Source organism: Mirounga leonina, unplaced genomic scaffold (genome assembly GCF_011800145.1).
Source record: "Mirounga leonina isolate KUSES-001 unplaced genomic scaffold, KU_Mleo_1.0 Mir_204, whole genome shotgun sequence".
Classification (NCBI taxonomy): domain Eukaryota; kingdom Metazoa; phylum Chordata; class Mammalia; order Carnivora; family Phocidae; genus Mirounga; species Mirounga leonina.
In genome coordinates, this window is record NW_023270513.1 from 4,480,106 (window position 1) to 4,507,222 (window position 27,117).

The window sequence follows — 27,117 nt, forward strand, 5'->3', positions numbered from 1 at the left end:
GGGAGCTCTGGGAGAGGGAGCTCAGAGTGAACAAGTCCCTGTGAAAGTGAAATGGCCCTTCATTTGAATGCAAATGCTATGTAAAAGCCTGAAGCCCCTTGACGTCAGCCTAGCCATTGGTGGCCCATCTATATCGGGCTACCAGTCACCTGGAAACCTGACGGGTAGAAAACGCGGATGGAGTAGTCTGAGAGGCACAGGAGGGCGTGCAGCACAGCTGCCGACTGACCCATTGATTCCCTGCTGCTTCTCAAAGTCGGGCTGGGGCCTTACAAGAACTTGAGAATGGCTTAGGGAGCTCCTTCCTCATACCCAAGCCACTATGTACAGAAGCTGCCTTTTGGAAAAAGAAGCAGGCATGTACGTGGGCACTCTCAGGAGCCCCGCGGGAGGCAGCACCGCCGGGACTAGCGGCACTGGGAGTGGTGGGAGTCCCCTGCCAGCCTCCAACTTCACTGCGGCCCCTGCCTATGCGCACTACATGGGGTATCCCCATATGCCCAGCATGGATCCTCACGGGCCGTCGCTGGGGGTATGGGGTTCACCGTATAGTCCCCCTCGAGAAGACTGGACTGTGTACCCCGGGCCATCCAGTACAATGGGCACAGTACCCATGAACGACATGACCTCGAGCCCTTCCACTTTTGGCTCTCAGGAATACAGCAACTTGGGCCCTGCGGGCGGGGGAAGCAGCAATGGCAGCCTGCCAGCCCCAGCCAGCGGGTCACTGTTCCCCATAGACCCCGACGCCCCGGATGCCACTTCTCCCAACAGAAGCCGCCCCAGCCCTTATGCGTGGATGCGCAAGACAGTGCAGGTGACCGGTGAGTAATTGATCCCAATGCCCTCACACTTCTCCTTCCTTTGCTTGGCTTCTACTTCTGTTGGCCTGTCTGCTGCCCTCCTACTTCTCAGGACTCTCCAGGGACAGTTTAGCTGAGGACTACTGCGTGGCTGAGTGCCCAGGATCCCCTCCCATTAGTGACCTCCCTTGCATGTGCCTCTGCTCAAAGCCAGAAGAGTGCAGTGCTTGGAACCAAACCGATCCTGGGAGTGTTTTTCATCATTTCCTGATGTGTCAAGGGAGCGAGCTGGTGGACAATGGACACATTGAGCCACAAGGATCAGGATCCAACAGTGTAGTTGCCCAGATGGGAAAACAGATGCACAGGAAAGGTCAATGGGTGAATGAGGCAAGAGGATAGCCACCAACCCAATGCTATCACTTCTACTTGCCATTTCCATTTAAAACCCTTCCCCTTCTGGGCAGGTCTGCTTCCCTGAAATGCTGGTGATACTCAACTTTGGTTTCATGGTGCTTGGTTGGCAATGGACCCTCCAGTTAAGCCACGAAAGCCCCAGTGGCAAAATAGCTTCGTCATCCTGGCCTCTCAAGGAAGCTGCAGCTTCCTTCACCCAAGGTGGCAGAGGCAAGCTGGACTCAAGCCCATTGCCTTCTTCCAAACTCCTTTCTGCCAATGCAAGCGTTGAGTCAGGTGAGAAGACAACAGCACACTGCCGGGACATCATAAGCTACTCAACTCTAACATCCCTAGGGCATGCGGGAATAACAGCCCCAGCACTAATAGGTGGTTAAAGACTTCATAACTGTCCAGGAAGGCTTCTGGGGACACAGGGGTTGGATATAGGTCTGTAATGGAGTGCAGGAAGGCCCAGAGATTCCAGCCTAATGCTGACCCATGCTGGTACCAGCAAGACAGTGGGTGGCTGCTGGGAGCCCAAGGCAGGGGAAATGGGCACTCTGCTTTAATCTTGGATGGGGGGAGGCAGGAGATGTTTGTTTTCAGCTGTAGTTGTTCTTTTATCACATTTTTATTATTCCAACCTATCGCTCTATGTCATTAGAGAAAATTGGTAAAATTTGACTCTATCATTTTTATCCCTCTGAGGAGGAAATGAATTTCAATAGCATTTGTCCATAATGATTATGCTTTAGTTCACAGTTCTGCACTTTTTCTCCCCTTTAAAAAGCAAAGGCAGGAGAGTGGGAAGGGAACAACTTTTACCATTAGGAGGACTCTTAGCTAGAAAGAGGCAGTTCCGGTTGATTGGGACATTACTAGGATAGCAATCCCAAATTAAGAATAGAGCTTAAACACTTGGCTTTAAAGTGTTTGGAAGTAAATCTTCATTTTTACAATATGGGTGAGTCTGCTGCTTGTAGAATAAAAAATTAGGTTAAGGTGGGGCACTCCTGGGGCTGTTATTACATCTAATCTTAGGGTTGTAATTAACATCCATTTACTAAACCCTAAGATCAGCAAAAGACACAAAAGTCAAAAAGTAGCTGCTCCCAGTCCAAGATTATGTTTTGAAACACATTAGAAGAGGAAAGTCATTAGTATGTTTGGAAGAGAGAACAATGGGGGGGGGGGGGAAGGACAAAAGAAATGATCTTGAGTCTTGAATTTTTTGTTTATGAGAGACAATATGACAGGTTTCTCTGCTTAAAAGTCTCCCATTTGCATTTGCTTTTATGAGCTCGGGTCTCCCTCTTGGGTAATGCTGGTGCCAGGAGAAGTTTAGAAAGGGACTCCTTAGTTTGTGATATCTTCATCACAAACCTTTAAACCTGGCTGTACAATGCCACCTTCACAAGGTTTTCTTCTCCAAATTCTACTAAGAAATTTAAAATTGAATTATTTTGGAACCCCTCTGACTCTTGGAGCTTATCTTGTAGATGAGGCTTTATTAGAGTCTATCTTTATTTCATTTTAATGTCTTATAAATTAAAATTATCTTTTTGCTATATGCTTGTAGCCCAAGGTACAGATTTAGCAGCAGTTCAAGAATATAATGAAAAGTATGGACACTCTCTCCAGAAAAATGCACAAAAGGATACATACTTGCACCCACATGCATGTGCGTATACACACACATGCCCACACATACACACACACATCATTTTTAAAATAATTTTGGGAGATGCATGGATCCACTGAAGCCCTTCTATGGATCTCAGGTTATGAATTACACACAAAAAAATTAAGCTGATCACTTCAGTGGACCACTCTGAACCAAAATGCACCTATTTGTATGTTTAGTACATAGTGTTAAACAAATATTTGTTAAATGAATGAATGAGTCAGATCCTCCTGAATTTTCTACTTCACTCTGTAGTATTGTGGGACAACATTTGGCTTATGGCTGAGACGATAATTAGATGAACTGCAAAATGGAAGTAACCCTTCTCTGATTAAGGTAATCAAATAAAAGTCTTCCCATTACTGAAGACTATTTTAAATAACCTTAAGCTAAAGAAAGAAGAATACACATATTAGGGAACAATCAGAAACATTTCATAATGACTATTATCACATTTGATTTTCTAAGGAAAGGGGACTGACAGAGTAAATGTCTGTCCCCTAGGTGATTTGATTAAAAAGAAAGATATTTTTATTTACACTTTGTTCTCTAAGTGGTCTGTTCCAATACACATCTCATTTTAAAGATTACATGAAGAGGAACCTACAGAAAGGTTCTGTGAAAAGTTTAGTATTTTCATATTTTAAACATTGTCAGTGCATTACAGCTAGGAATTATTTTTTCATTTTTTTCTATTACCCAGAGTTGTAGTCTCAAATGAGTTTTGGCAAGGTGATAATCTAAGTAGAGCTGGAGAAAGGCTTTTTTGTTAGAAGTGGGAAAGAGGGGGAGAGAAGGAAGTAACTGAGTAATTCTGATTAAGCCACTGGACAAAACACTGGGGAAGTTATACTTAAAATGTTTTACTCAATTAATACACTTCAGAAAATAAGCTGCTTACTAATTCTTGAAGCTTATCATTGTGCTCCTTGGTTTCGACCATTTCGTTGGATAATTTTTTAAATGAATTTGGATGCAATTTTTAACTAAAAGCAGCAAAGGGTTATCTTAAGATAGAAAGTCATTGTACAGGGTCAATTGCACTGTTTTCCCTATAGAAGGAAACTGGTTTTCATCCTCTTTGCTTTGGTTTGGTATAAGAATATGGATATTATGCTCTACTAGAAGATGTCCAAATCCCATTCAGTCCAATTTCATCATTTAAGGGGCAGAGGCAATGAGACAGGAGAAGAGAGTTCAGGAGGAAGGACACAGGAGGAATTCATTTCTCTTTGCAAAATGTGCAGTCAGTATTTCCCCTGAGCTACATCTTCTTGAGGTTTGAGGTCTTATCTGTCAGATTGAGGCAACAGACTCTTTTTAACACTTCATATGGCTTTGATATGCAGCCTGGCTCTTCCTCATCCCTCCTTTCTTCAGGGGTTATATTGCCGGAAAGGGTGAGGATTTTCATGGCAAATAAAGAGGCCTGGTCTTAACTTTATTGTCCTTAGAAGAAACTGCAAGAGGGGAATTTATGACCAATGGGGGTGGGGAAGGACTGCAACCTTCCAGAGTTCTTGAAGTCTGGTTATATTTACTGATTATCAAAGAGCAGAAAACACAGAACTGCACAAGTTGAATTTTAACTTCTGCCTCAAGTTAGAATTTAAATACTCAGCTACTTTGGGATTAGAAAGGGTTTTAGGAAACATCTCTTCAAAAATATATTTTGATCATAAGATATGAAGTTCTGGAAATAAATTAAACCTCAAAGTTTTCATTGTGATCTCAAATATACATTCTGCCTTTGTAACTAACCAAATGCCAGACCCCTGGTTTCCTGGGTTTCTGTTTGGATTTTAAAAACCAGCTCAAAGTCTGGGCCTTCCAGGTAGGTTAATTGACTAGGACTCATCATTTTCAATTTTCAAGGAGAAAAGTTTTGTTTAGTTTATTAGTCCATGAGTTATTCAGCCATTAAGTTTAATACTAAAACATATCTCTCATCCAGAATTTGTTTCTATGTTCATGTCCCTTTTTTTCTTTCCTGGAGATGAAAGAGTGTCTGACATTTGTTTAGGGCTTGTAAATTCCAAACCAACTGGCTGGTGTTCCTGAATGTAAAGAGGGTTCAGGATGGGATCTGATGCTATGTAGCTCCTTTGTTAGGCCTGTGCTGCATCTTAACACCTCAATGGGGTTTAGAGAACCACTTTAAAGAAACCTTTGTCCTACAGATCGCTCCCCAAAACCTCACATCAAAAACAACCAGGGAAGATCAGAAGCAGTTTGCCAAATGCCATAGAGAAAAAGAGGAAGATCCTGGAGGGAGTTAGAAAAATTGAAAAGAAAGGGAAGCTTCCTAATCACCTTTGGAAAATTTGAAAGGAAGAATAAAACTCTATTTGAGGAAGGACATGAGAAATTAGTTAAATGCTGTAACACAAAGCAAATGTTTGTATATCTTTTCAAAGAATACTAGAATATGCATTTTATTCTGCTTAAGTCAACACCTCCTCCTTCCCCCATTGATTAGCCACTTGGGAATAATAGTTGATTTAAGACCCTCACACACACACACAAAATTTTCTAGTAGATAATAGGGGCTATCCTAGAACAGAATCTAAGTGACAATAAATGTTTTCTTTTTAAATTATTATCCAAACAAAACTCTCTCTAGAATATATATATATAACTAGGAATGTATGTAACTAATAATGTCAGGATCACAGAATAGTTTGCCACACTTGGGCCATTCTTATACTTCCCAGCATATTTAAACTGGGAATAATATTTAGCATACTGGACTGGGAGTCAGAGGTATGTGTTTGGGTCCTGGCACTTCAGCTCACTAGCACAAAACCACTTAACTACACTGAGCTTCAGGTTTCTTATTGGCAAAATGGGGATAAGACATATTCTGCATAATTCAAAAGTGTAGGTGAGGGGTTCAATAGGAAATGGTATGAATGAACTGCATAAAATGTAAAGGGAAGTGTACGTATGCCACATGTTGCTACTACTGCCAATGCTGTTTCTATATGTGAGTGGGAAGGGAAGGGAATGAAAATCATGGATTGAGTGTTTGCTTTAAAAAGTAAAATATTCTCCCTCTCCCACTCCCCCTGCTTATGTTCCTGCTCTCGCTATCTCTCTCTCTGTCAAATAAATAAATAAAATCTTTAAAAAAAATAAAAGAAAGGAGGGTGCCTGGGTGGCTCAGTCGTTAAGCATCTGCCTTCGGCTCAGGTCATGATCCCAGGGTCCTGGGATTGAGCACCCCCCATCAGGGTCCCTGCTTGGCAGGAAGCTTGCTTCTCCCTCTCCCACTCCCCCTGCTTGTGTTCCTGCTCTCACTATCTCTCTGTCAAATAAATGAATAAAATCTTTAAAAAAATAAAAATAAAAAATAAAAAAAATACTTTGGTGTAAGTAGGTCAATGATGGTGTGATAGGTTTTATATATATATATATATATATATATATATGTGTGTGTGTGTGTGTATAAAACAGCCACAGATGACAAAGAATTTAATGGAAAAGTGGATATATGACATATTTGGTTCAAAAAATGTACCTGTTTCATATTTGAAAGTAATAGATAAGGATGGGAACAGTAGTTGTGATTCCTTCAACCAAAACAATCTCCAAAGAAGTAAAATATGATTAAATATATTGCTTTCTCCCCTAACAGGGAAAACCAGGACAAAAGAAAAGTATCGTGTGGTTTACACAGATCATCAAAGACTGGAACTAGAGAAGGAATTCCACTGCAATAGATACATCACCATTCGGAGAAAATCAGAACTGGCAGTCAACCTGGGTCTTTCTGAAAGACAGGTACACTGGAAGTACAACCAACATGTCTTAAATAGTTATTTCAATAGGCTGAGGTTTTAGGGAAGTCTGTAAGCAAGAGTGGAAGCAAAACAGAAGACCAAGACATTTTCCAAGCTCTCTTAAAGCCCACATTCATCCTACTGGACCTCCTGGTTTAGTCTCATTGGTCAGTGGGTTTATTAATAATTGAATGTGGTAGGCAGTGTGCAGATGGAGAAGCAAAGGGTTGGGACATAGGAGGTGAAGAATTAAAACTCCTATAGAACTAATCAGTCAAGTCAAAACCTTGATTGACTCCCCAAGTAGTCACAACCAATGTATGAAGTGGCAATTTGGCAATCATGGCTATTATCTGGTTCACATCAGTCAAACTATAATAGTAACTGAATGCTAATGCTGCTACCTGAACTAAGTTTTTCTATTATTCAGGGTTGGAAATTTAATTTTCTATGGTCTGTATAATTCTATGATGCCTGCCTCAAATTTAACATACTGTAGGTACTCAATAAAGCATGATAAGGATCAATGGTTTCCATTTACCTAAACTTTGACATTACACAACTACCTGATGTTTTTTCACTTAAGTCTAGAAGTAATCCTGGAATCATAGAATGCTAGAATTGGAAAGTCCATTAGTGTGTTACCTATCCCAAGCAGCTTGCACTTTATCCAGGCATGAAGGCACATTGGTATCACAGCAAGAGATACAGTATTTCATCACCCTTGTTCACCCAGTTCTGTGTTTCATTAAACTTATTATTGGAAGTTACTTTTAATGACAGATAGTAATCACCTTTGTTATTTAAATCCCTCCCTTTTTATCACCACACCTCAGCATCTGCCATTCTATCATTTATTTCTACCTGTGCAACAGAGGTGTTGGATAAGGTGTCATATAAAGAGCACTGCATTTAGAATCAGTAGCCCTGGATTTTATCTCCAAGTTTCATCTCAAGCAAGATACTTTCCTTCTCTCAGTCTCAGGGTTTTTTTTTTAACCTGTTAAATAGGTATACTTCACAAGGTCATTGGGAGGCTCAAATGAAGTGATACACATGATAGGGCTTTGTAAATGCTAAAATCCTTGTACAGTATCAGCAATGACTATGAAAACTGCATTCAGTATGATGCCCCATTAAATCTAAAGCATTTTTTGTTTCAGGTGAAAATCTGGTTTCAGAATCGCAGAGCCAAGGAAAGAAAGATGATCAAAAAGAAAATCTCCCAGTTTGAGAACAGTGGAGGCTCAGTACAAAGTGATTCTGGCTCCATCAGCCCTGGGGAACTACCTAACGCTTTTTCCACCACCTCATCTGCTGTTCATAGATTTCAGCCTATTGAGATACAGCAGGTCATAGTCTCTGAATGAAAGAAAAGGCAAAGAGAAATGGAAAGTCCCCCATCCTTTAGCATTGTCTTCTTGGTCTCTAAGATATCAGCAGGCGAGTTAGGACAGGATGTAATTTCTCATAAGGCAGTATTCAGAACAAGTGGATGTGCAATTGTTGAAGATAATTGAGAGGTCGCTTACTGTTAGAAACCATCCTCAGAAACCTCCTGTCATGTGCTATGCTATATGGCAGTCACTTAGGAACTTGGTGGTAAGCTATATGATTAAAAGCTACAATCACAGGCCTTTGCAACTCTATTCACAATTTCAGAAACTTACTTGTGAACAAATTGTAAAAAACAGTTCAGGAAGGAGGCACATTTGTGTATGTGTACTTGTGTTTGTTATTTGATGTTGGGTGTGTTCTTTTATGCTGTCTTGGTGGGGGGAGGTAAGCAGAAATTTATCCATCTGTAGCTACTTTTGCAAGTGATTAATTCAAAAGCTAACGGCATTTTCATAACAAGACAAATGTTTAAAAATCAGCAGGAGATGATTCTGAATCCATTATCACTGATTAATAAAAATAATAAATAGAAAGACTATTTTTGCTCATCAATCAATCATTTTCTGGCATCAATTACCTCATCTCAGAACTTCCAACCTATAGTGTCGATTTCAAATCTTGCCAAAATAATGAAGTCAGACTAGAACAATACAGCCCAGCTTGGTTGAGTCAGTAAAAAGGTAGCTCTCCAACACGCAGAACAAACTCTAATCCCCTTTCTGTCTTTTAACTCTAGTGCTACAGTTCAGTGGCAGTCAGAGTTAACATAAGCACTCTCCTTGCTATTACCATAAACCTGTTCAATTTTACTTACATTATGTCGTGTCAATGCAGTGTGGCCCAAGGAGATGCAGTTTACAGGTTCCAAACACACAACTTGGGTTGCAGTGAGTAGAGTTGCCTGGAGTTTTTGGTGTTGGTCCAGTATACTGTTTGCATGTCAAAGTGGCCAAAGGCTGGACTTTGATTCATTTTAAATTAAGATGGTTTAAAAGAAAGTTTTATTAAAGTAGGAAAGTAATCAAAGCACAACTTTATTTTCCCTTTCAAGATACACTTTCAAAATTCTTAAGAAATTAGATTCTTGAGCATAACTACCTGTGTTTGGGTTAAGAATAAGAAATTTATCTCAGAAAGTGGGCTTCTTTTCTATGGTTGCTCCTGGGGGTATGTCATTTAGTCTTGAAGAGATTTAAGGAAAAAACCCTTCTATCTTGATCCCGGCTCTTGGAGTTATATTCTGCCTTTCCTGCATGCATCTTTACAAAACTTTTATGAGGAAGGTATCGATTGCCCCATTATGCTGATGGGGAAATGGAGATATAAGCAATCATTCATTTTCCAAACATATGCAGCAAGGCAATCATGGATGCTGATGAGAATTCTGAGTTACATAAAAATGATCTTTTGTAGTCTCTAGTGATGGATTCAAACTCAAAGCCCCTTCCTATTCATTTGGTATCAGATTATGTCACTGAAGTTGCATACAGCTCTCTCAGTGCCCACCAGCAGATAATTATGACCTAGAAATGCAGACTTAACCCTTTGTTTTTCAGCTCACCTACCCCCCCCATCAGTGAATTTGGGGCTTCTACCAATAATCTTAATAATGCCTTACATGTGTGTAATATTTTATATTTTTCAATGTACTTTCACACTTGTATATTACCTGGCTTAATACCCTTATCCCTTACAAGATAGGCAAGAGTTGTTATTTCCCACTTTGTAGTTTAAGAAACTAGAGACTAGAGGGGCTTAAGTATCTTTGGTTAACCATTTTTTTCCTTAGCCCAGGTCTAGATATTGGGGGAAGGTAACAAAGATAGATCAATTTAAGCTCTCTTTCTCTTCAAAAAGTTACCAACTTTTCAGTAAGTTAATGACAAAACCTAGGATTACAACACAGGTCTACTAAATTGAATGATTATTTATTTAGTGCCTACTCTGTGCCAGGCACTGTGCTAGGATTTCTTGACTCCCAGGCCAGCACACATTCTATTCCACCTCATTGCTTCCAATAACTATGGGGCGAAATATATAGCATGCTAATTGGCCAGTAGGCCATCTGAGTGCTGAACAAAGAAAATCAACATTAAAATGAGTCCTTCCAATCTACTGTGGAGAGAGATGCGGATTTTAAGGATGAGGAAGTTAAGTTCTGAGTGTACATAGGTACTTAGCTTCCTCATCCCTAACACTGCCTCACCAAAAAAAAAAAAAGAAGAATATCTTTGGCTATAGCAGTTGGATTTCTCTGGGCGTTGTTCTTTCCTGCTATAAACTTATGTTCACCAGAGAAGAAATATTTTTTTATTTTTATAGATTCTAATTTTCTAGAACCTGCTAACAGAACCACAATAGAGAGCTTTTGTTCTTTTTAAAATTTTTTTATTGTTATGTTAATCACCATACATTACATCATTAGTCTTTGATGTAGTGTTCCATGATTCATTGTTTGTGCATAACACCCAGTGCTCCATGCAGAACATGCCCTCCTTAATACCCATCACCAGGCCAACCCATCCTCCCACCCCCCTCCCCTCTAGAACCCTCAGTTGGTTTTTCAGAGTCCATCGTCTCTCATGGTTCGTCTCCCGCTCTGATTTCCACCCCCTTCATTCTTCCCCTCCTGCTATCTTCTTTTTTTTTTTCTTAACATATATTGCATTATTTGTTTCAGAGGTACAGATCTGTGATTCAACAGTCCTGTACCATTCACAGTGCTCACCATAGCACATACCCTCCCCAGTGTCTATCACCCAGCTCCCCCACCCCTCTCACCCTACCCCCCACTCCAGCAACCCTCAGTTTGTTTCCTGAGATTAAGAATTCCTCATATCAGTGAGGTCATATGATACATGTCTTTCTCTGATTGACTTATTTCGCTCAGTGTAACACCTTCCAGTTTCATCCACGTCATTGGAAATAGCAAGATCTCATTCCTTTTGATGGCTGCATAATATTCCATTGTATATATATACCACTTCTTCTTTATCCATTCATCTGTCGATGGACATCTTGGCTCTTTCCACAGTTTGGCTATTGTGGACATTGCTGCTATAAACATCGGGGTGCACGTACCCCTTCGGATCCCTACATTGGTATCTTTGGGGTAAATACCCAGTAGTACAGAGCTTTTGTTCTTAATAGCATTTTGCAGCCACTTCCTCTAAGAAGACATGTCAATTCTTTCTCTGAAACCCAAGAAAAACATACACCCCATGCTTTTATGGCTATATTATGGTGGTGTGCGCTTGGAAGTATGTACAAAAAAGGTTAAACACCTAAACTCAAAAGTTGCATTTAAAGCAGGTTTCAATAGGGGTGCCTGGGTGGCTCAGACAGTTAAGCATCTGCCTTCAGCTCACGTCATGATATCGGGGTCCTGGGATGGAGCCCCACATGGGGCTCCCTGCTCAGCAGGGAGTCTGTTCCTCCCTCTCCCTTTGCCCCTCCCTCCCATTCGTTCTCTCTTTCTCTCTCTCTCTCAAATTAATAAATAAATAAAAATTTTAAAGTACGTTTCAGTAAAGAAATTATTTTTCTGATGAGGAAAGAAGCATGAATAAAAACGTGCCAAATGACTAAAAGTGTTCAGCTAGGGTGGTGGGATTATGCAGATTTTCATATTTTCATTACTTTCAAATTCATGCCGTTTTATGAGGGAAAAAAAGTTTCCTTAAGAGACATGTTTTCACACCAAATCTTCGAGTAATTTTTTAAATTTTATTTATTCATTTGAGAGAGAGAGAATAAGGGAGAGAGAGAAAGCATGAGAGGGGAGAGGATCAGAGGGAGAAGCAGACCCCCCACTGAGCAGGGAGCCTGATGTGGGACTCGGTCCTGGGACTCCAAGATCATGACCTGAGCTAAAGGCAGTCACCCAATCTACTGAGCCACCCAGGTGTCCCTTCAAGTAATTTTTTATCCTCAAGTAATTTGAGACTTTAGAATTCTCCTTGCCCTTTATAGAAATGCTCCAATCTCCCAGTTCCTTTCTTAAGGCTCTTGATTAGTCTGGGAGCTGTTTGTGTACATCTGCAAAGAAAGATCATTAGGAGGGTCTGGCTTTTTTTCAAAGGAGGATTTGGCTCAGATCCATAGAGTATGGCTGTTTTTCTGGGTTGAAATGTTTTAACACTACCAAACCAGGTCAAGAAGGGCAGGAGCGGCCAGCAAGGGGGGAGGGTGGTGGAAAGGAGGGATATATTACAACAGGGTATAAGGAACATTTTGGGGTGTTGGATATGTTTCTTATCTAAATTCTGGTGATGGTTTCATGAGTGTCATTTGTCAAAAATCAACTTTCATACTTTAAATTCACACAGTCTCCTGTATGTTGATTATGGCTTAAGAAACCTGCAAACAGGGGTGCCTGGGTGGCTCAGATGGTTAAGCGTCTGCCTTTGGCTCGGGTCATGATCCCGGGGTTTTGGGATCAAGTCCCGTATCGGGTTCCCTGCTAGGCGGGAAGCCTGCTTCTCCCTCTGCCTCCCTCTCTCTCTCTCTCTCTCTCTCTCTGACTCTCATGAATAAATAAATAAAACATTAAAAAAAAAAGAAATCTGCAAACAAATACAGCAGAGTGGCTGCAACTCTGATAACAATACAGAAGGGAGGAACTCACTAGAGGATTTAGTCTTTGGAGATAGTCACTTTAGATAACTTAGGTTTACCCTTCCAGGTGGGGATCACTTTCTTTTATATTAATGTTGGAATATGCTACTGAGGGACACCAATAATTGATAATCAGTGGGTCTCTCATACCATGCAGATGGGTTTGGAGCGTAGAGGGAGAGCAGAGTATATGGGCATTGAATCTTCAAGTATGAGCATCAATGCAAAGCAAAGAAGTGCCCTACTATGGGTTTTCAGAATCCATATTGTAAGTTAATAGTAAAAGTAGCTATTTTCATGGTATGGAAAAAGAAGCACTAAATTGGAAAGTGAGACCTGAAATTCTAGTTTTACCTACTTCTGCAACTAAATGGCTGTGTAATTTTTGGTTAGGTCACTTCATTAATAAGGGTCTCTGCTATTTCATTTGTACAGTCTAGATACTTGACTTGGCTTTAAGCAGCTATTCTAGCTTTAATCTCTACATGACATCCTGGAAAAAACCTCAAATACTTTTTCTCTTCTCCACTACTCACACAAAATAATACACACACACACACACACACACACACCCCTTCCCTCTCTTGGTTTCTCAGAGATTAAAGTACCACTAATGTGATATTCAGTCCTTTGGTCTCAAAAGACTTTTTCTGTCTTCCAGAGTTTACCATGGAGACTTACCTTTTCAGAGTCCCCATTTCTCCATCTACACGGTGTGGATCTTGAGCTTACTGTAATCACCAATCTCTGAGATTCTAGGTCTGTGAATCTTTAATTAAAATTCAAATGTCACTGAAACAGGAAGGCACTTAAGCTGCTATGATTTATCTAAACCCATTCCAACCAGAAAAGCCTTAGAAAGGCCAGCTCAAAATGGATCACTTGGAAATGCTCCCCTAAAACAGGAATAAATCCCCTTGAACCTTATAATTTTGTCTTCAGTTGTACTTGTGCACACACTTCTGATTTGCCCCTAAGGACAAAGGAAGCAACACGTCAAATGCCTTCTAGGGAAAAGGGAAAAAATTCTCCCCTCTTCTTCCAACATAACCTCTCCTGCTTCTCTAGCCTGATGAAACAAAAATGGAAGTCCCAAGCCTGGAACAGGTTGAATGGTGGCCCCCAAAAGATATGCCCACTTCTTAATCCTTAAAACTTCTAAATAATAAAACCTTATATGGCAAAAGAGTGAATATTCTCTTATATGACAAAAGATGCAATTAGATTAAAGAACTTCAGAGGAGGATCTTACCCTGGATTATCTATGTAGACCCTAAATACAATTATATTTCCTTGTAAGATAGAGACAGAGGGAGATTTCAAACACGTCTTAGTCCATTTGGGCTGTTATGAAAAACACCACAGATTGGGAGGCTTATTAACAACAAAAATTTAGGTTATATCTTTTCAAGCAAGGGAAACAAAAGCAAAAATAAACAATTGGGACTACATCAAACTAAAAAGATTTTGCACAGTGAAGGAAACCATTAATGAAACAAAAAGACAACCTACTAAATGGGAGAAAATATTTGCAAATGATATATCTGATAAGGGGTTAATATCCAAAATATATTAAAAAAAAACTTATAAAACTCAACACCAAAAAACAATCCATTTAAAGAATGGGCAGAATACCTGAGTAGACATTTTTCCAAAGAAGACATACAGATGGCCAACAGACACATGAGAAGATGCTCACATCACTAATCATCAGAGAAATGGAAATCAAAACCACAATGGGATATCACCTCACACCAGTCAGAATTACTAGTATCAAAAAGACAAGAAATAACAAGTGTTGGTGAGGAAATAACAAGGGAACCTTCTCCCACTATTGGTGGGATTGTAAATTGGTACAGCCACTGTGGAAAACAGTATGGAGGTTCCTCAAGAAAAGTAAAATGGACTATTACTCAGTCATCAGAAAGGATGAATATCCAACTTTTGCATCAACATGGATGGAACTGGAGGAGATCATTCCAGATTATTCCAGAAAGTGGTCGCTTTTCTGTTCAGAGGGTTGCTGCTATTCTTTTCTTGATCTCCTGTTGAGTTCGTAGGTGTTCAGAATGGTTTGATCCCTATCTAGCTGAATTCCTGGGACCAGATGAAATTTAGGTCTCCTACTCCTCCGCCATCTTGCTCCTCACCATTTTTAACTTTTTGAGGAACCTCCATACTGTTTTCCAGAGTGGCTACACCAGTTTGCATTCCCACCAACAGTGTAAGAGGGTTCCCCTTTCTCTGCATCCTTGTCAACATCTGTTGTTTCCTGTGTTGTTAATTTTAGCCATTCTGACAGGTGTGAGGTGATATCTCATTTTAGTTTTGATTTGTATTTCCCTGATGATGAGTGATGTTGAGCTTCTTTTCATGTGTCTGTTAGCCATCTGAATGTCTTGTTTGGAAAAATGTCTATTCATGTCTTCTGTCCATTTCTTAACTGGATTATTTGTTTTTTTGGTGGGTTGAGTTTGGTAAGTTCTTTTTAGATTTTAGATACCAACCCTTTATCAGATATGTCATTTGCAAATATCTTCTCCCATTCTGTTGGTTGCCTTTTAGTTTTGTTGACTGTTTCCTTCTGTGCAGAAGCTTTTTATTTTAATGAAGTCCCAAAACTTTATTTTTGCTTTTGTTTCCCTTGCTTCCAGAGACATGTCTAGTAAGAAGTTGCTATGACTGATATCAAAGAGGTTGCTGCCTGTGTTCTTCTCTAGGATTTTGATGGAGTCCTCACATTTAGGTCTTTTATCCATTTTGAATTTATTTTTGTGTATGGTGTATGAAAATGGTCTAGTTTCATTCTTCTTCATGTCACTGTCCAGTTTTCCCAACACCATTTGTTGAAGAGAATGTCTTTTTTCCATTGGATATTCTTTCCTGCTTTGTCGAAGATTAGTTGCCCATAGAGTTGTGGATTCATTTCTGGGTTTCCTATTCTGTTTCATTGATCTATGTGTCTGTTTTTGTGCCAGTGCCATACTATCTTGATCACTACAGCTTTGTAATATAACCTGAAGTCGAGAATTGTGATATCTCCAGCTTTGCTTTTCTTTTTCAAGATTGCTTTGGCTATTTGGGATCTTTTGTGGTTCCATACACATTTTAGAATTGTTTGTTCTGGCTTTGTGAAAATGCTGGCTGTATTTTAATATGAATTGCAATAAATATGTAGATTGCTTTGGGTAGTATAGACATTTTAGAAGATTTGTTCTTCCAATCCTTGAGCATGGGATGTTTTCAATTTCTTTGTGTCATCTTCAATTTCTTTCATAAGTGTTCTATAGTTTTCAGAACACAGATCTTTTACCTTTTTGGTTAGGTTTATTGCTAGGTATCTTATAGTTTTTAGTGCGATTGTAAATGGGATCTACTCCTTGATTTCTCTTTCTGCTGCTTCATTATTGGTGTATAGAAAGGCAACAAATTTCTTTACATTGATTTTGTATTCTGCAACTTTACTGAATTTGTGTATCAGTTCTAGCAATTTTTTGGTGGAGACTTTCGGGTTTTCTACATAGAGTATCATGTCATCTGTGAATAGTGAAAGTTTGACTTCTTCCTCATATATTTTGAGGATCTACTGATTTGTATGTATACGTTTATAATTATTATATCTTCTTGATGAATTGACCCTTTTCTCAATATATAATGCCCTTTATTTCATAATAGTTTCTAACTTGTAGTCTATTCTGCCTGATATTAGAAAAACCACCAAGCAGTTTGTTTACTAGTTGCATGGAATATATTTTTCCATTTTTTCACTTTTAAATTATATGTGGTTTTAGATCTAAAGAGAGACACTTGTAAACAGAGAATAGTTTGATCATGTTATTTGATCTATTCAAATTTCCACCTTTGATTGGAAAGTTTAATGCATTTATGTTTAAAACAATCACTATAAGGAAAAACGCACTTCTGACATTTTGATGTTTGTTTTCTGTATGAATTGTGTATGATATATATTATATATATATTAAATATTGTTATATATTATATATTATATAATATATACAATATTATATAACATACCTATATTTTATACCTATAGATAGGCATTTTATACCTATAAAATACCTATTTATAATGATGTTTTGTCATTTTAACCTTTCTGGATGGGGAGAGACTGTCAATCCCTGGGCTAGCCAATTCTTAGCAATTGCAAAAGTTCCAGCAGGTAACATGTCTTTGATATACAATCCAGAGCCATACCTCCTCTATTTGACCCATGCACTTCAGGAGGTATTTTACTTCTGCCTTAATCATCCCAGGACTAGGTACCAGACAACTAGAAATTACTCCTATAGCTCAAAGCTCACCAAAATTCAAACTAGCCAATTCTAAACTGTTTACACTGCCCTACTTTAATTTTTCCATAGAAACTCCAGTAAAGACCATAGTCTAGGTATTCCCCTGCTCCTATCTTCTGTCCCCATCCACCCTGATGTTTCCCCATGTAGATGTGCATGGTGTGTGGTGCCTTCTGTCTCTATTACCTGTGAGTATAATGAACTTTTTTCCCTGAGGCTTTCCTGTGTCTCCTCTTGTAGCAGAACCTGACTGACCATCTCCTAAAAAATATAAAACATATAACTTTGGTTCTTCATTTCCCCTGTAAGTGCCTTCTTTTATGTTTAATTGGATATTTGTAGTGTACCATTTTGATTCTCTTCTCATTGTTTTGGCAAATATTTTAAATATATTTTCTTCGTGGTTACCATGGGCATTACAATTAATATCCTAAATTTCTGGGGCGCCTGGGTGGCTCAGTCGTTAAGCATCTGCCTTTGGCTCAGGTCATGATCCCAGGGTCCTGGGATCGAGCCCCACATCGGGCTCCCTGCTCCGCGGGAAGCCTGCTTCTCCTTCTCCCACTCCCCCTGCTTGTGTTCCCTCTCTCGCTGTTTCTGTGAAATAAATAAATAAAATCTTTAAAAAAAAATCCTAAATTCCTAACAATAAGAATTTAATTATTACCAACCTAGTTTCAGTAGCATACAAAAACTGTGCTCCTGTACAACTCTGCCCTCCCCTTATATTGTTACTGTCACAAGTTACATCTTTATTTTATTTTTTAAAGATATTTTATTTATTTATTTATTTGAGAGAGTGAGCAAGTGAGAGAGAGAGAACGAGTGCAGGAGCAGGGGGAGAGGGAGAAGCAGATTCCCCACTGAGCAGGGAGCCTGACGCTGGGCTCGATCCCAGGACCCTGGGATCATGACCTCAGCTGAAGGCAGACGCTTAACCAACTGAGCCACCCAGGTGCCCCACAAGTTACATCTTTATACATGTGTGCCCATTAACACATTTATAAATTGCTTTTATGCACTTTTATATCATGCAGGAAATTAAAAAGAGTTACAAATGAAAAATACAATGTTGCCTTTTATATTTGCCTATAATATTACCTATATTGAAATTCTTTTTTTACTTTACCTAGCTTCAAGTTACTGTTCATTGTCCTTCCATTTCAGCCTCAAAGACTCATTTTAGTATTATTTTGTAGGTCAGATCTACTAGCAATGCACTCTCTCAGCTTTTGTTTATCTGTAAATGTCTTAATTTCTCATTCATTTTTAAATGATAGTTTTGCTAGATATACATAGATTTCCATTTAAGTGTTATCCCACTCCTTTTTTGCCTCAACAGCTTCTAATGAGAAATCTACTATTAATTATTAATCTTATTGAAAATACCATGTATGTGAAAAGTCACTTTTCTCTTCTGCTTTCAAGAATCTCTTTGCCACCACCAGCTTTCAGTAGTTTCATAACAACATGTCAATGTGTACCACTTTGATTTTATCCTCCTTAAAGTTCATTTAAATAAAAACTTGAAGAAAAAACTAAAAAGCTCATTGAACCTCATAGATGTGTATATTCACGTATTTATTAAAAATTGGAAAGTTTTCTGGTTATTTCTTCAAGTATTTTTTAAATTTCTCTTTCTCTTACTCCTCTATTTTGGGGAGTCTCATAATGTGTATGTCGGTAAATTTAATGATATTTTACAGGACTCCTGGGCTCTGTTAACTTTTTTCATTCCTTTATTTTTCTGCTCTTCAGATTGGATAATTTTGATTGACCAGTATTCAAGTTTGCTGATTGTTAGTTTTGCCTGCTCAAATATCCTATCAAACTCTCAAGTGAGTTTTCATTTTAGTTATTGTATTTCTCAGTTCCAGAATGTCTGTTTGGTTCCTTTTAAAATCTCTATTCTCTATTGATACTCTCTATTCATTTATATATCATTATCCTTTCTCTCCTTTAGATATTTGTCCTGGTTTCATTATCTCTGACCACATTTAAGACAGCTGATTTTAAGTTTTTGTTTAGTATATCCAATGTCTTTGCTTTATCAAGGACAGTACCTGTTAATCTTCTCTATGAATGAGACATAAGTTTTATTTCTCTGCATGATTTATATATATATTTTGGAATCTGAACATTCTGAATATTATACTTGGTAAATATGAAAACCAGATTCTTTTAAAAAAAGATTTATTTATTTATTTATTCCAGAGAGAGAGTGCACGTGAGCAGTGTAGGGGCAGAGGGAGAGGGGGAGGAAGAAGGAGAGAAACAGACACCCTGCTGAGCGTGGAGCCTGACCCTGAGATTATGACCTGAGCCAAAATCAAGAGTTGGACACTTAACTGACTGAGCCACCCAGGCACCCCTGGAAATCAGATTCTTACCCCTTTTCAGGATTTGTTTGTGTTGTTTGCAGTAGCTATAGGTGTTTGTTTAGTACTTTTGTAGCTACACTATTTTTGTAAAATCTGTATTATTTGTCATATGTGGTCTTTTTAAAAAAATATTTTATTTATTTGTTAGAGAGAGTGTGTGTGTGAGAGAGAGCAGGAGCAGAGGGAGAGGGAGAAGCAGACTCCCTGCTGAGCAGAGAGCCCAATGCGGGCCTCGATCCCAGCACCCTGGGATCATGACCTGAGCTGAAGGCAGACGGATATTTAACCGACTGAGCCACCCAGGCACCCCTGTCATATGTGGTCTTAGAAGTCTCTTCATGGAGCTTGTATTCAGCTAGTGCTTTGACAGATTGCCTTGAAGAAGAGGAGAAAAAGAGGGGAAGGAGGAGGAGAAAAAGTACAAAATCAAAGAAAAAAGATGATGATGAAGAAGAAACCTTTCCTAGTTTTTAGAGATTGGCTCGCTCTGTGTTAGAGTACTCCTTTAATGCTAGGGACTAAAATTACAAAATGTAGCTCAGTGCTTGAAAACACGAGCTGAGTGAGTCTGCTTATTTGTGAAGAGAGACTGTGACAACTCTGCCTTAGCCTTCACTTTATGCTTGTATTGAGCCTAGAGATCTGTCAGAAGTGAAGGCTTAGGTTCTTCATAGGTCCTTTCTAAATATGAATCTTCCCCTGGCATTTGCATCACTTTCTAAATTTCCCAGTATACATAAGCAACTTTGAATGCCCTAATTTCCCAAATAAACTCTCATCCCAGCTTTTTTTTTCTAGGCTTTGGCAATCTATTTTGTGCCTCAACCATAATCTTTTCACCAGGTTGTTTGTTTACCTTACAGTGTTTTTGAGGAATGAACCTCACTTTTCTGCCCTGAGTGAGTTCTGAGTTTGCAAAATAAACACAATTATCATGCATCAATCCTTCAGGAAAACTCCAGACAACTTAGGACAAACACAATTTTCTGGAAATTATGTCTATTATGCTCCCTCCAGAACCAGGGGCCAGGGCACCACACTGGTAAAATGGGCTTCCATTTTCAAGACTGCCATAGAGCAATACAGTAGTAGTAGGAGACCTCAATATCCTACTTTCAATGATGGCTAGAACATAAAGACAGAAAAACAATAATGAAATAGCAGATTTGAGTAACACTATAGACCAAATGGACCTAATAGACATATAGAGAATATTCAACCAAACAGGGGCAAATATACATTCTTCTCAAGGACACACATTAACATTCTCCAGGAAAGATCACATATTAGGTCACAAAACAAGTGCAACAAATTTAAGAAGACTGAAATCATACCAAAATCTTTTCTGACAACAATGAAATAAAAGTAGAAATAAATAAGAGAAGGAAAATTAGAAAATTCACAAATCTGTGAAAAATAAACAACACAGTCCTGAACAATAAGTGGGTCACAGGAAAAAAGTAAAAAGAAAAGTTATAAAATATCTTCATACAAAATAAAATGAGAACACAACATCACAAAAGTTATGGGATTTGAAGAACAAATGAAGCCCCAAGTTAGCAAAAGGAAATAATGAAAACTAGAAGAGTAATAAATGAGGTAGAGAATAGAAAAACAAAACAACAAAAAAATCAAAGCAACTAACAGTTGAAAATGTAGACAATGAGATACCTGGCTGGCTCAGTCCATAGAGCATGTGACTTTTGATCTTGGGGTTGTGAATTCGAGTCCCATGTTGGGCATAGAGCTCTCTCACACACACACGAAAAGAAAAGAAAGGAAAGGAAAGGAAAGGAAAGGAAAGGAAAGGAAAGGAAAGGAAAGGAAAGGAAAATACAGACAAAATTTATAAAAAATTTAGCTACTCTACTTAAGGAAAAAAGGAGAATATTTAAATACATAAAATCAGAAGTAAAATATGATATGTTACAAGGGTTGCCACAGAAGTAAAAAGGATAAGAGACTGTTATGAATAATTATAGGCTCACAAATTGGATAACATAGAAGAATTAGATAAAGACCTAGAAAAGTATAATGTACCAAGACTGAATCATAAAAAATAGAAAATCTGAACAAATAACTAATAAGTAGACTGAATCAGTAATCAAAAACTTCCAACATAGAAAAACCTCAAATTGGATGCCTTCACTGGTAAATTCTACCAAATGCTTAAAAAAATAATGCCAATCTTTCTCAAACTCTTCCAGAAAATGGAAGAGGAAGGAACACTTTCAAATTCATGTTACAAGGCTAATGTTACCCTGATAACACAGCCAGACAAGGACACTGAAAGAAATCTACAGACTAATATCCCCGATGAACACATATACAAAAGTCCTCAACAAAATACTAAAGGACCAAATTCAACAGCACATTAAATGGTCATACACTATGACCAAGTGAGATTTATCCCAGTGATGCAAGGATTGTTCAACATAGCCAAATCAATCAATGTGATACACCACATTAGCAAAATTAAGGATAAAATCACATGATTATCTCAATAGGTGCAGAAAAAGCATTTGACAAAATTTAACACCCTTTCATAATAAAAATGCTCAAACTAAGTATAGAAGGAATGTACCTCAACATAATAAAGTCAGTCCATATATGACAAGCCTACAGCTAACATCACAATCAAATGGTGATAAATTGTAAGCCTTTCCCCTAAGATCAGGAAAAAGACAAGGATGCCCACCCTCACCACTTATTTTCAACATAGTACTGAAATGCTTAGCCAGATCAATTAGACAAGGAAAATAAATAGAAGTATCCAAATCACAGAGAAAGATGTAAAATTATTTCTGTTTGCAGATGACATGTTCTTATATATAGAAAACCCCAAAGACCCCACAAAAATCTTAGAACTAATAAATGAATTCAGTAAAGTTGCAGGATATAAAATAAAAAAATCAGTTGCATTTCTATACACTAACAATGAACTGCATGGAATGGAAATTAAGGGGGAAAATCCTGTTTACAATAGCAATGAAAAGAATAAAGTACCTTGGAATAAACTTAACCAAGGAGATTAAAGACTTTTACACTGAAAACTACAATACACTGATGAAAGAAATCAAAGAAGACACAAGTAAATGGAAAGATATCACGTGTTTATGGACTGGAATACTTAATATTCATCAAAATGTTCATACTACCCAAAGTGATGTACATATTTAATGCTATCCCTATCAAAACCCCAGTGACATTTTTTACAGAAATGAAAAAAACAATTCTAAAAATTTCATGCAATCACAAAAAAACAGAATAGCCAAAGAAATTTTGAGGAAGAACAAACCTGGAGGCATCACATTTCCTGATTTCAAAATGTATTACAAAACTACAGTAATTTTGTAGTTTACTACAAAACTGGGTGGCTCAGTTGGTTAAGTGGCTGCCTTCAGCTCAGGTCATGATCCCAGGGTCCTGGGATCAAGCCCCACGTCAGGCTCCCTGCTTAGTGGGGGGCCTGCTTCTCCCTCTCCCTCTGCCTGCTGCTCTGCCTACTTGTGCTCTCTCTATCTCTCTGTCAAATAAATAAATAAAATCTTAAAAAATAAAACTACAGTAATTACAAACAGTATGGTACTGGTATAAAAACAAACATGTAGATGAATGAAATAAAATAAAGATCTCATAAATTAAACTACACATATATGGTCAAATTATCTTTGACAAATGTTCTAAGAATACATAATAAGGAAAGAATAGTCTCTTCAACAAAGGGCATTGGGAAAACTGGATATCCACATACAAAGGTATAAAATTAGAGCCCTATTTTTACACCACACACAAAATCAATGCAAAATGGATTAGTAACTTAAATGTAAGATCTGAAACCGTAAAATAATTTTTTTTAAAAAGCCTAGGGGAAAATTTCATGACATTAGAGTTGGCAGTTATTTCTTGGATGTGACACTAAAACAAAAAATAAAGTAAGGCTACGTCAAACAAAATCTTCTACATAGTAAAGGAAACAATCAATAGACTGAAAAGGCAGCCTTTGGAATGGGAGAAAATATTTGTAAACCATATATCTGATAATAGGTTAGCATCCAAAATATATAAGAAACTCCTACAACTGAATAGCAAAAATGTTAATAATCTGATTAAAAACAGACAAGGTACTTGAACAGATATTTCTAAGAAGAAACATACAAATAGCTAATACATTCATGAAAAGGTGCTCAACATCATTAATTATCAGGAAATTGCAAACCAAGGCCACACTGAATTGTCATCTCATACTAGTTAGGATGGCTATTATCAAAAAACCAAAAGATAACAAGTGTTGGTGAGGATGTGCATAAATTAGAACACTTGTACACTGTTGGTGGGAATGTAAAATCATGCAGTTACTATGGAAAACATCATGAATTTTATTCAAAAAAATGAAAATGAGAACCACTATATGATCCAGCAATCCCAGTTCTGGGTATATTTCCAAACGTATTGGAATTAAGGAGGGCACATACTGCATGGAGCACTGGGTGTTATACGAAAACAATAAATCATGGAACACTACATCAAAAACTAATGATGTATTGTATGGTGACTAACATAATAAAATTAAATTTTAAAAAACGTATTGGAAACAGGATCTTCAAAGCAAAATCTGCACTCCCATGTTCATTGCAGCAGTATTCCCAGTAGTCAAAATGTGGAAACTAAATGTCCATCAGTGAATGAATGGATAAGGAAAATATGGCATATGAGACAATGGAATTTATTCAGCTTTAAAAAAGAAAAAAAATCCTGCCATTTGTGGCAACATAAATGAAACTCAAAGACATTATGCTATGTTAAATAAACCAGTCACAGGAGGACAAATACTGCATGATTCCATTTATATGATGTATCTAAATAGTCAAGTTCATAGAGGCAGAGAATAGAATGGTGGTTGGCAGAGGCTGTGGGTGGAGAAAATAGGTAGCTCTTGTTCAACTAATAGGAAATTTTAATTATGTAAAATGAGTAAGTTCTTAAGATCTGCCATATAACAGATGGTACTTATCATTCACAATGCCGTACTGTGCCCTTAAAAATTTAAGAGGGTAGATCTCATGAAAAATGTTCTTACAAGGGGAAAAAACAAAGGGAGTGATTTCCAGTTCCACAGGTAAGGATCTTAGAAATGGCCATTTATTCTAATCACAAATAAAAAGCTAAACAGATTGAAAAATCAACAACACTTCTTGGATTTGTAAGAAAGGGGAGGACACAGGGAAACTGCTGTCCCCAACTTTGGGGAGACAGGCAGATACATAAGTCATAACTTACAGGAGCAGACTCATGAGTGGAAACCACCATGGGAACCAATGTGGAGTAGAAAAACCTGAGCCATAATTGATGAATTGCTGAATGCTCAGTATGGACAAGTCTTAGAGTTAAGAACTCCAAGGGGACCCAGTCATGGTTGGGGGACACAATACTGTGAGATTTACTTCTAGAGACTTCCCCAGTTTCCCACAGCAAATTTTGGAGAAAAGTCTCCTCCTGCTTCTGGTAGATCAGGAAAGGAACCAGGTTAAGAACCAGTGTTAAGAACACTGTTCTTAACAACTCTTGTCCTCAGGGGAAAGTAAACCAGAACCTAACCTGCTGGGGTATTATCCAAGCCTACTGAGCTTGGAGAAGAGAAATACCCAACTCCAGCCCACCCTACCCATTTTGGCCCATCTAAGGGTGGAGAAGAAAATTGTGAAGTTTACAGGCTAGAGGCATAGGCTCCCTAAAAGACTGAGTCTATAGAACGCTCTCCTTTCCCTCACACTTAACCAGCACATTACTAAAGACCTATTTATAGCAGTTCTCTTCATCTATTACATTATGTCTGTCTATCAAGAAAAAATTATAAGACATACCAAAAGGCAAAAACCACAATTTGAAGTGACAGAACTAATGTCAGAACCAGAAATGATAGAAATGTTGAAATTATAAGAGTGGGAATTTATAATAATTATGATTAATATACTAAGGGCTCTCATGGATAGACAGTATTCAAGGACACTGGTAGTGTTAGGAGAAAGATGGATACTGAAAGAATCAAAAAGAAATGTGGGAGATCAAAGATACTAACAAATGAAGAATGCCTCTTTGATGGGCTTACTAGTAGACTGGACACAACTGAACAAAGAATCTCTGAATTAGATAATGTATCAAAAGAACCCTTAAAAACCAAAAGGCAAAGAGGACAAAGGTTGAAAAACAAAACAGAATATCCAAGTACTGTGAGACAACTACAAAAGGTGTAACTTATGCCAGAAGGAGAAGATAGAGAGATAGGAACAGAAGATATTTGACATAATAATGAGTGAGAATTTCCCAAAATTAATGTCAGACACCAAAGCACAGATCTAGGAAGTTCAGAGAACACCAACTAGGATAAAAGCTTAAAAAACCCCCACAAAACTATACCTAGACACATTTTCAAATAATAGAAAGTCAAAGATAAAAAAATAATCCTGAAAGAAGCCAGAAGGAAAAAACACCATATCCATAGAAGAAGAAAGATAAGAATTACATTTGACTTCTCCTCAGAAATCTTGTAAACAAGAAGAGAGTGAGGTGGATTATTTAAAGTGTTGATAAGAAAAACCAGGGATCTAGGTATGTGTACCCTGCAAAATTGTCTTTCAAAAGTGAAAGAGAAATAAAGACTTTCTCATACAAACAATAATTGAAGGAATTTGTTGCCAATAGACCTGCTTTGCACGCAATGTTAAAAGAAGCTCTTTAGAGAAAAGGAAAATAATATAGGTCAGAAAATCAGATCTACAAAAAGAAAGAACCCTGAGAAGAAATTTTATTTCTTATTCTGAATTTATATAACAGATTACATTTTGCTCAAAATGATAAAAGTAACAATGTATTCAATTATGTATGCTTATTTATATATGTCTGCCTATATATAAATGAAATAAATGAGATCAATAAATAAATAAATGAAACAAGAACAGGAGAGAGAAATTAGAATTATTTTGTTATTATAAGGTACTCACATAACTTGTGAAGTGGTATAGTGTTATTTGAACCTGGACTTGGATTAGTTGTAAATGTATGTTGCAAACTCTAGAGCAACCACCAAAAAAGATTTTAAAAAACACGTATAACCAATAATCTATGAAAGAAGAGAAAATGGAATCATATAAAATACTCAATTAAACCACAAAAGGCAGAAAAAGAGAAGACAAAAATAGTAACAAACAAGAACAACAAAGAGAAAACAGTAACAAATATGGTAAATATTAATCCAACTGTATCAGTGATCATTTTGAACGTCCATGGTCTAAATGCACTAGTTAAAAGGCAGAGATTGTCAGAGTGGATCAAAAACAAGACCCAGCTATATGCTGTCCACAAGAAACCCACTTTAAATATAAAGACATACAGATTAAAAGTAAATAAATGGAGAAAATCATACCATGATAACACTAACCAAAATAAAGCAGGAAAGCTACCTTAATTTCAGACAGAGCACTCCAAAGCAAGGAAAGTTATCAGGGATAAAGAAGGGCATTATATCATGATAAAAGGGTCAGTACTCTAAGAAGGCATACCAATTGTTAGTGTGTATGAGCCTAACAAGAGAGCATGAAACTATGTGAGGAAAAAACTGATAGAATTGCAAAGAGAAATAGATGAATCCACTATCATAGTTGGAAACTTCAACATTCCTTTATCAGAAATTGACAGATCCAGCAGGTAGAAAATCAGAAAGGATGTAGCTGAACTCAAAAA

At 37.8% G+C, this 27,117-nt stretch overlaps 1 protein-coding gene across 1 annotated transcript; it reads left to right on the forward strand.

Moving 5' to 3' along the window:
- The first annotated feature begins 322 nt into the window (after positions 1-322).
- On the forward strand, positions 323-8,038 carry CDX4 (caudal type homeobox 4). The gene is made up of 3 exons (XM_035028645.1): positions 323-824; positions 6,524-6,669; positions 7,832-8,038. Exons 1-3 carry the CDS (start codon positions 323-325, stop codon positions 8,036-8,038), a joined length of 855 nt encoding a protein of 284 aa, XP_034884536.1.
- Positions 8,039-27,117: the final 19,079 nt, after the last annotated feature.

Excerpts from the sequence above, each read along its gene's own strand:
- CDX4 (XM_035028645.1), top strand. The coding sequence starts at position 323 with ATGTACAGAAGCTGCCTTTTGGAAAAAGAAGCAGGCATGTACGTGGGC. Across the intron at positions 825-6,523 it reads CAAGACAGTGCAGGTGACCG|GGAAAACCAGGACAAAAGAA; the intron begins GTGAGTAATTGA and ends CTCCCCTAACAG. Across the intron at positions 6,670-7,831 it reads TGGGTCTTTCTGAAAGACAG|GTGAAAATCTGGTTTCAGAA; the intron begins GTACACTGGAAG and ends TTTTTGTTTCAG.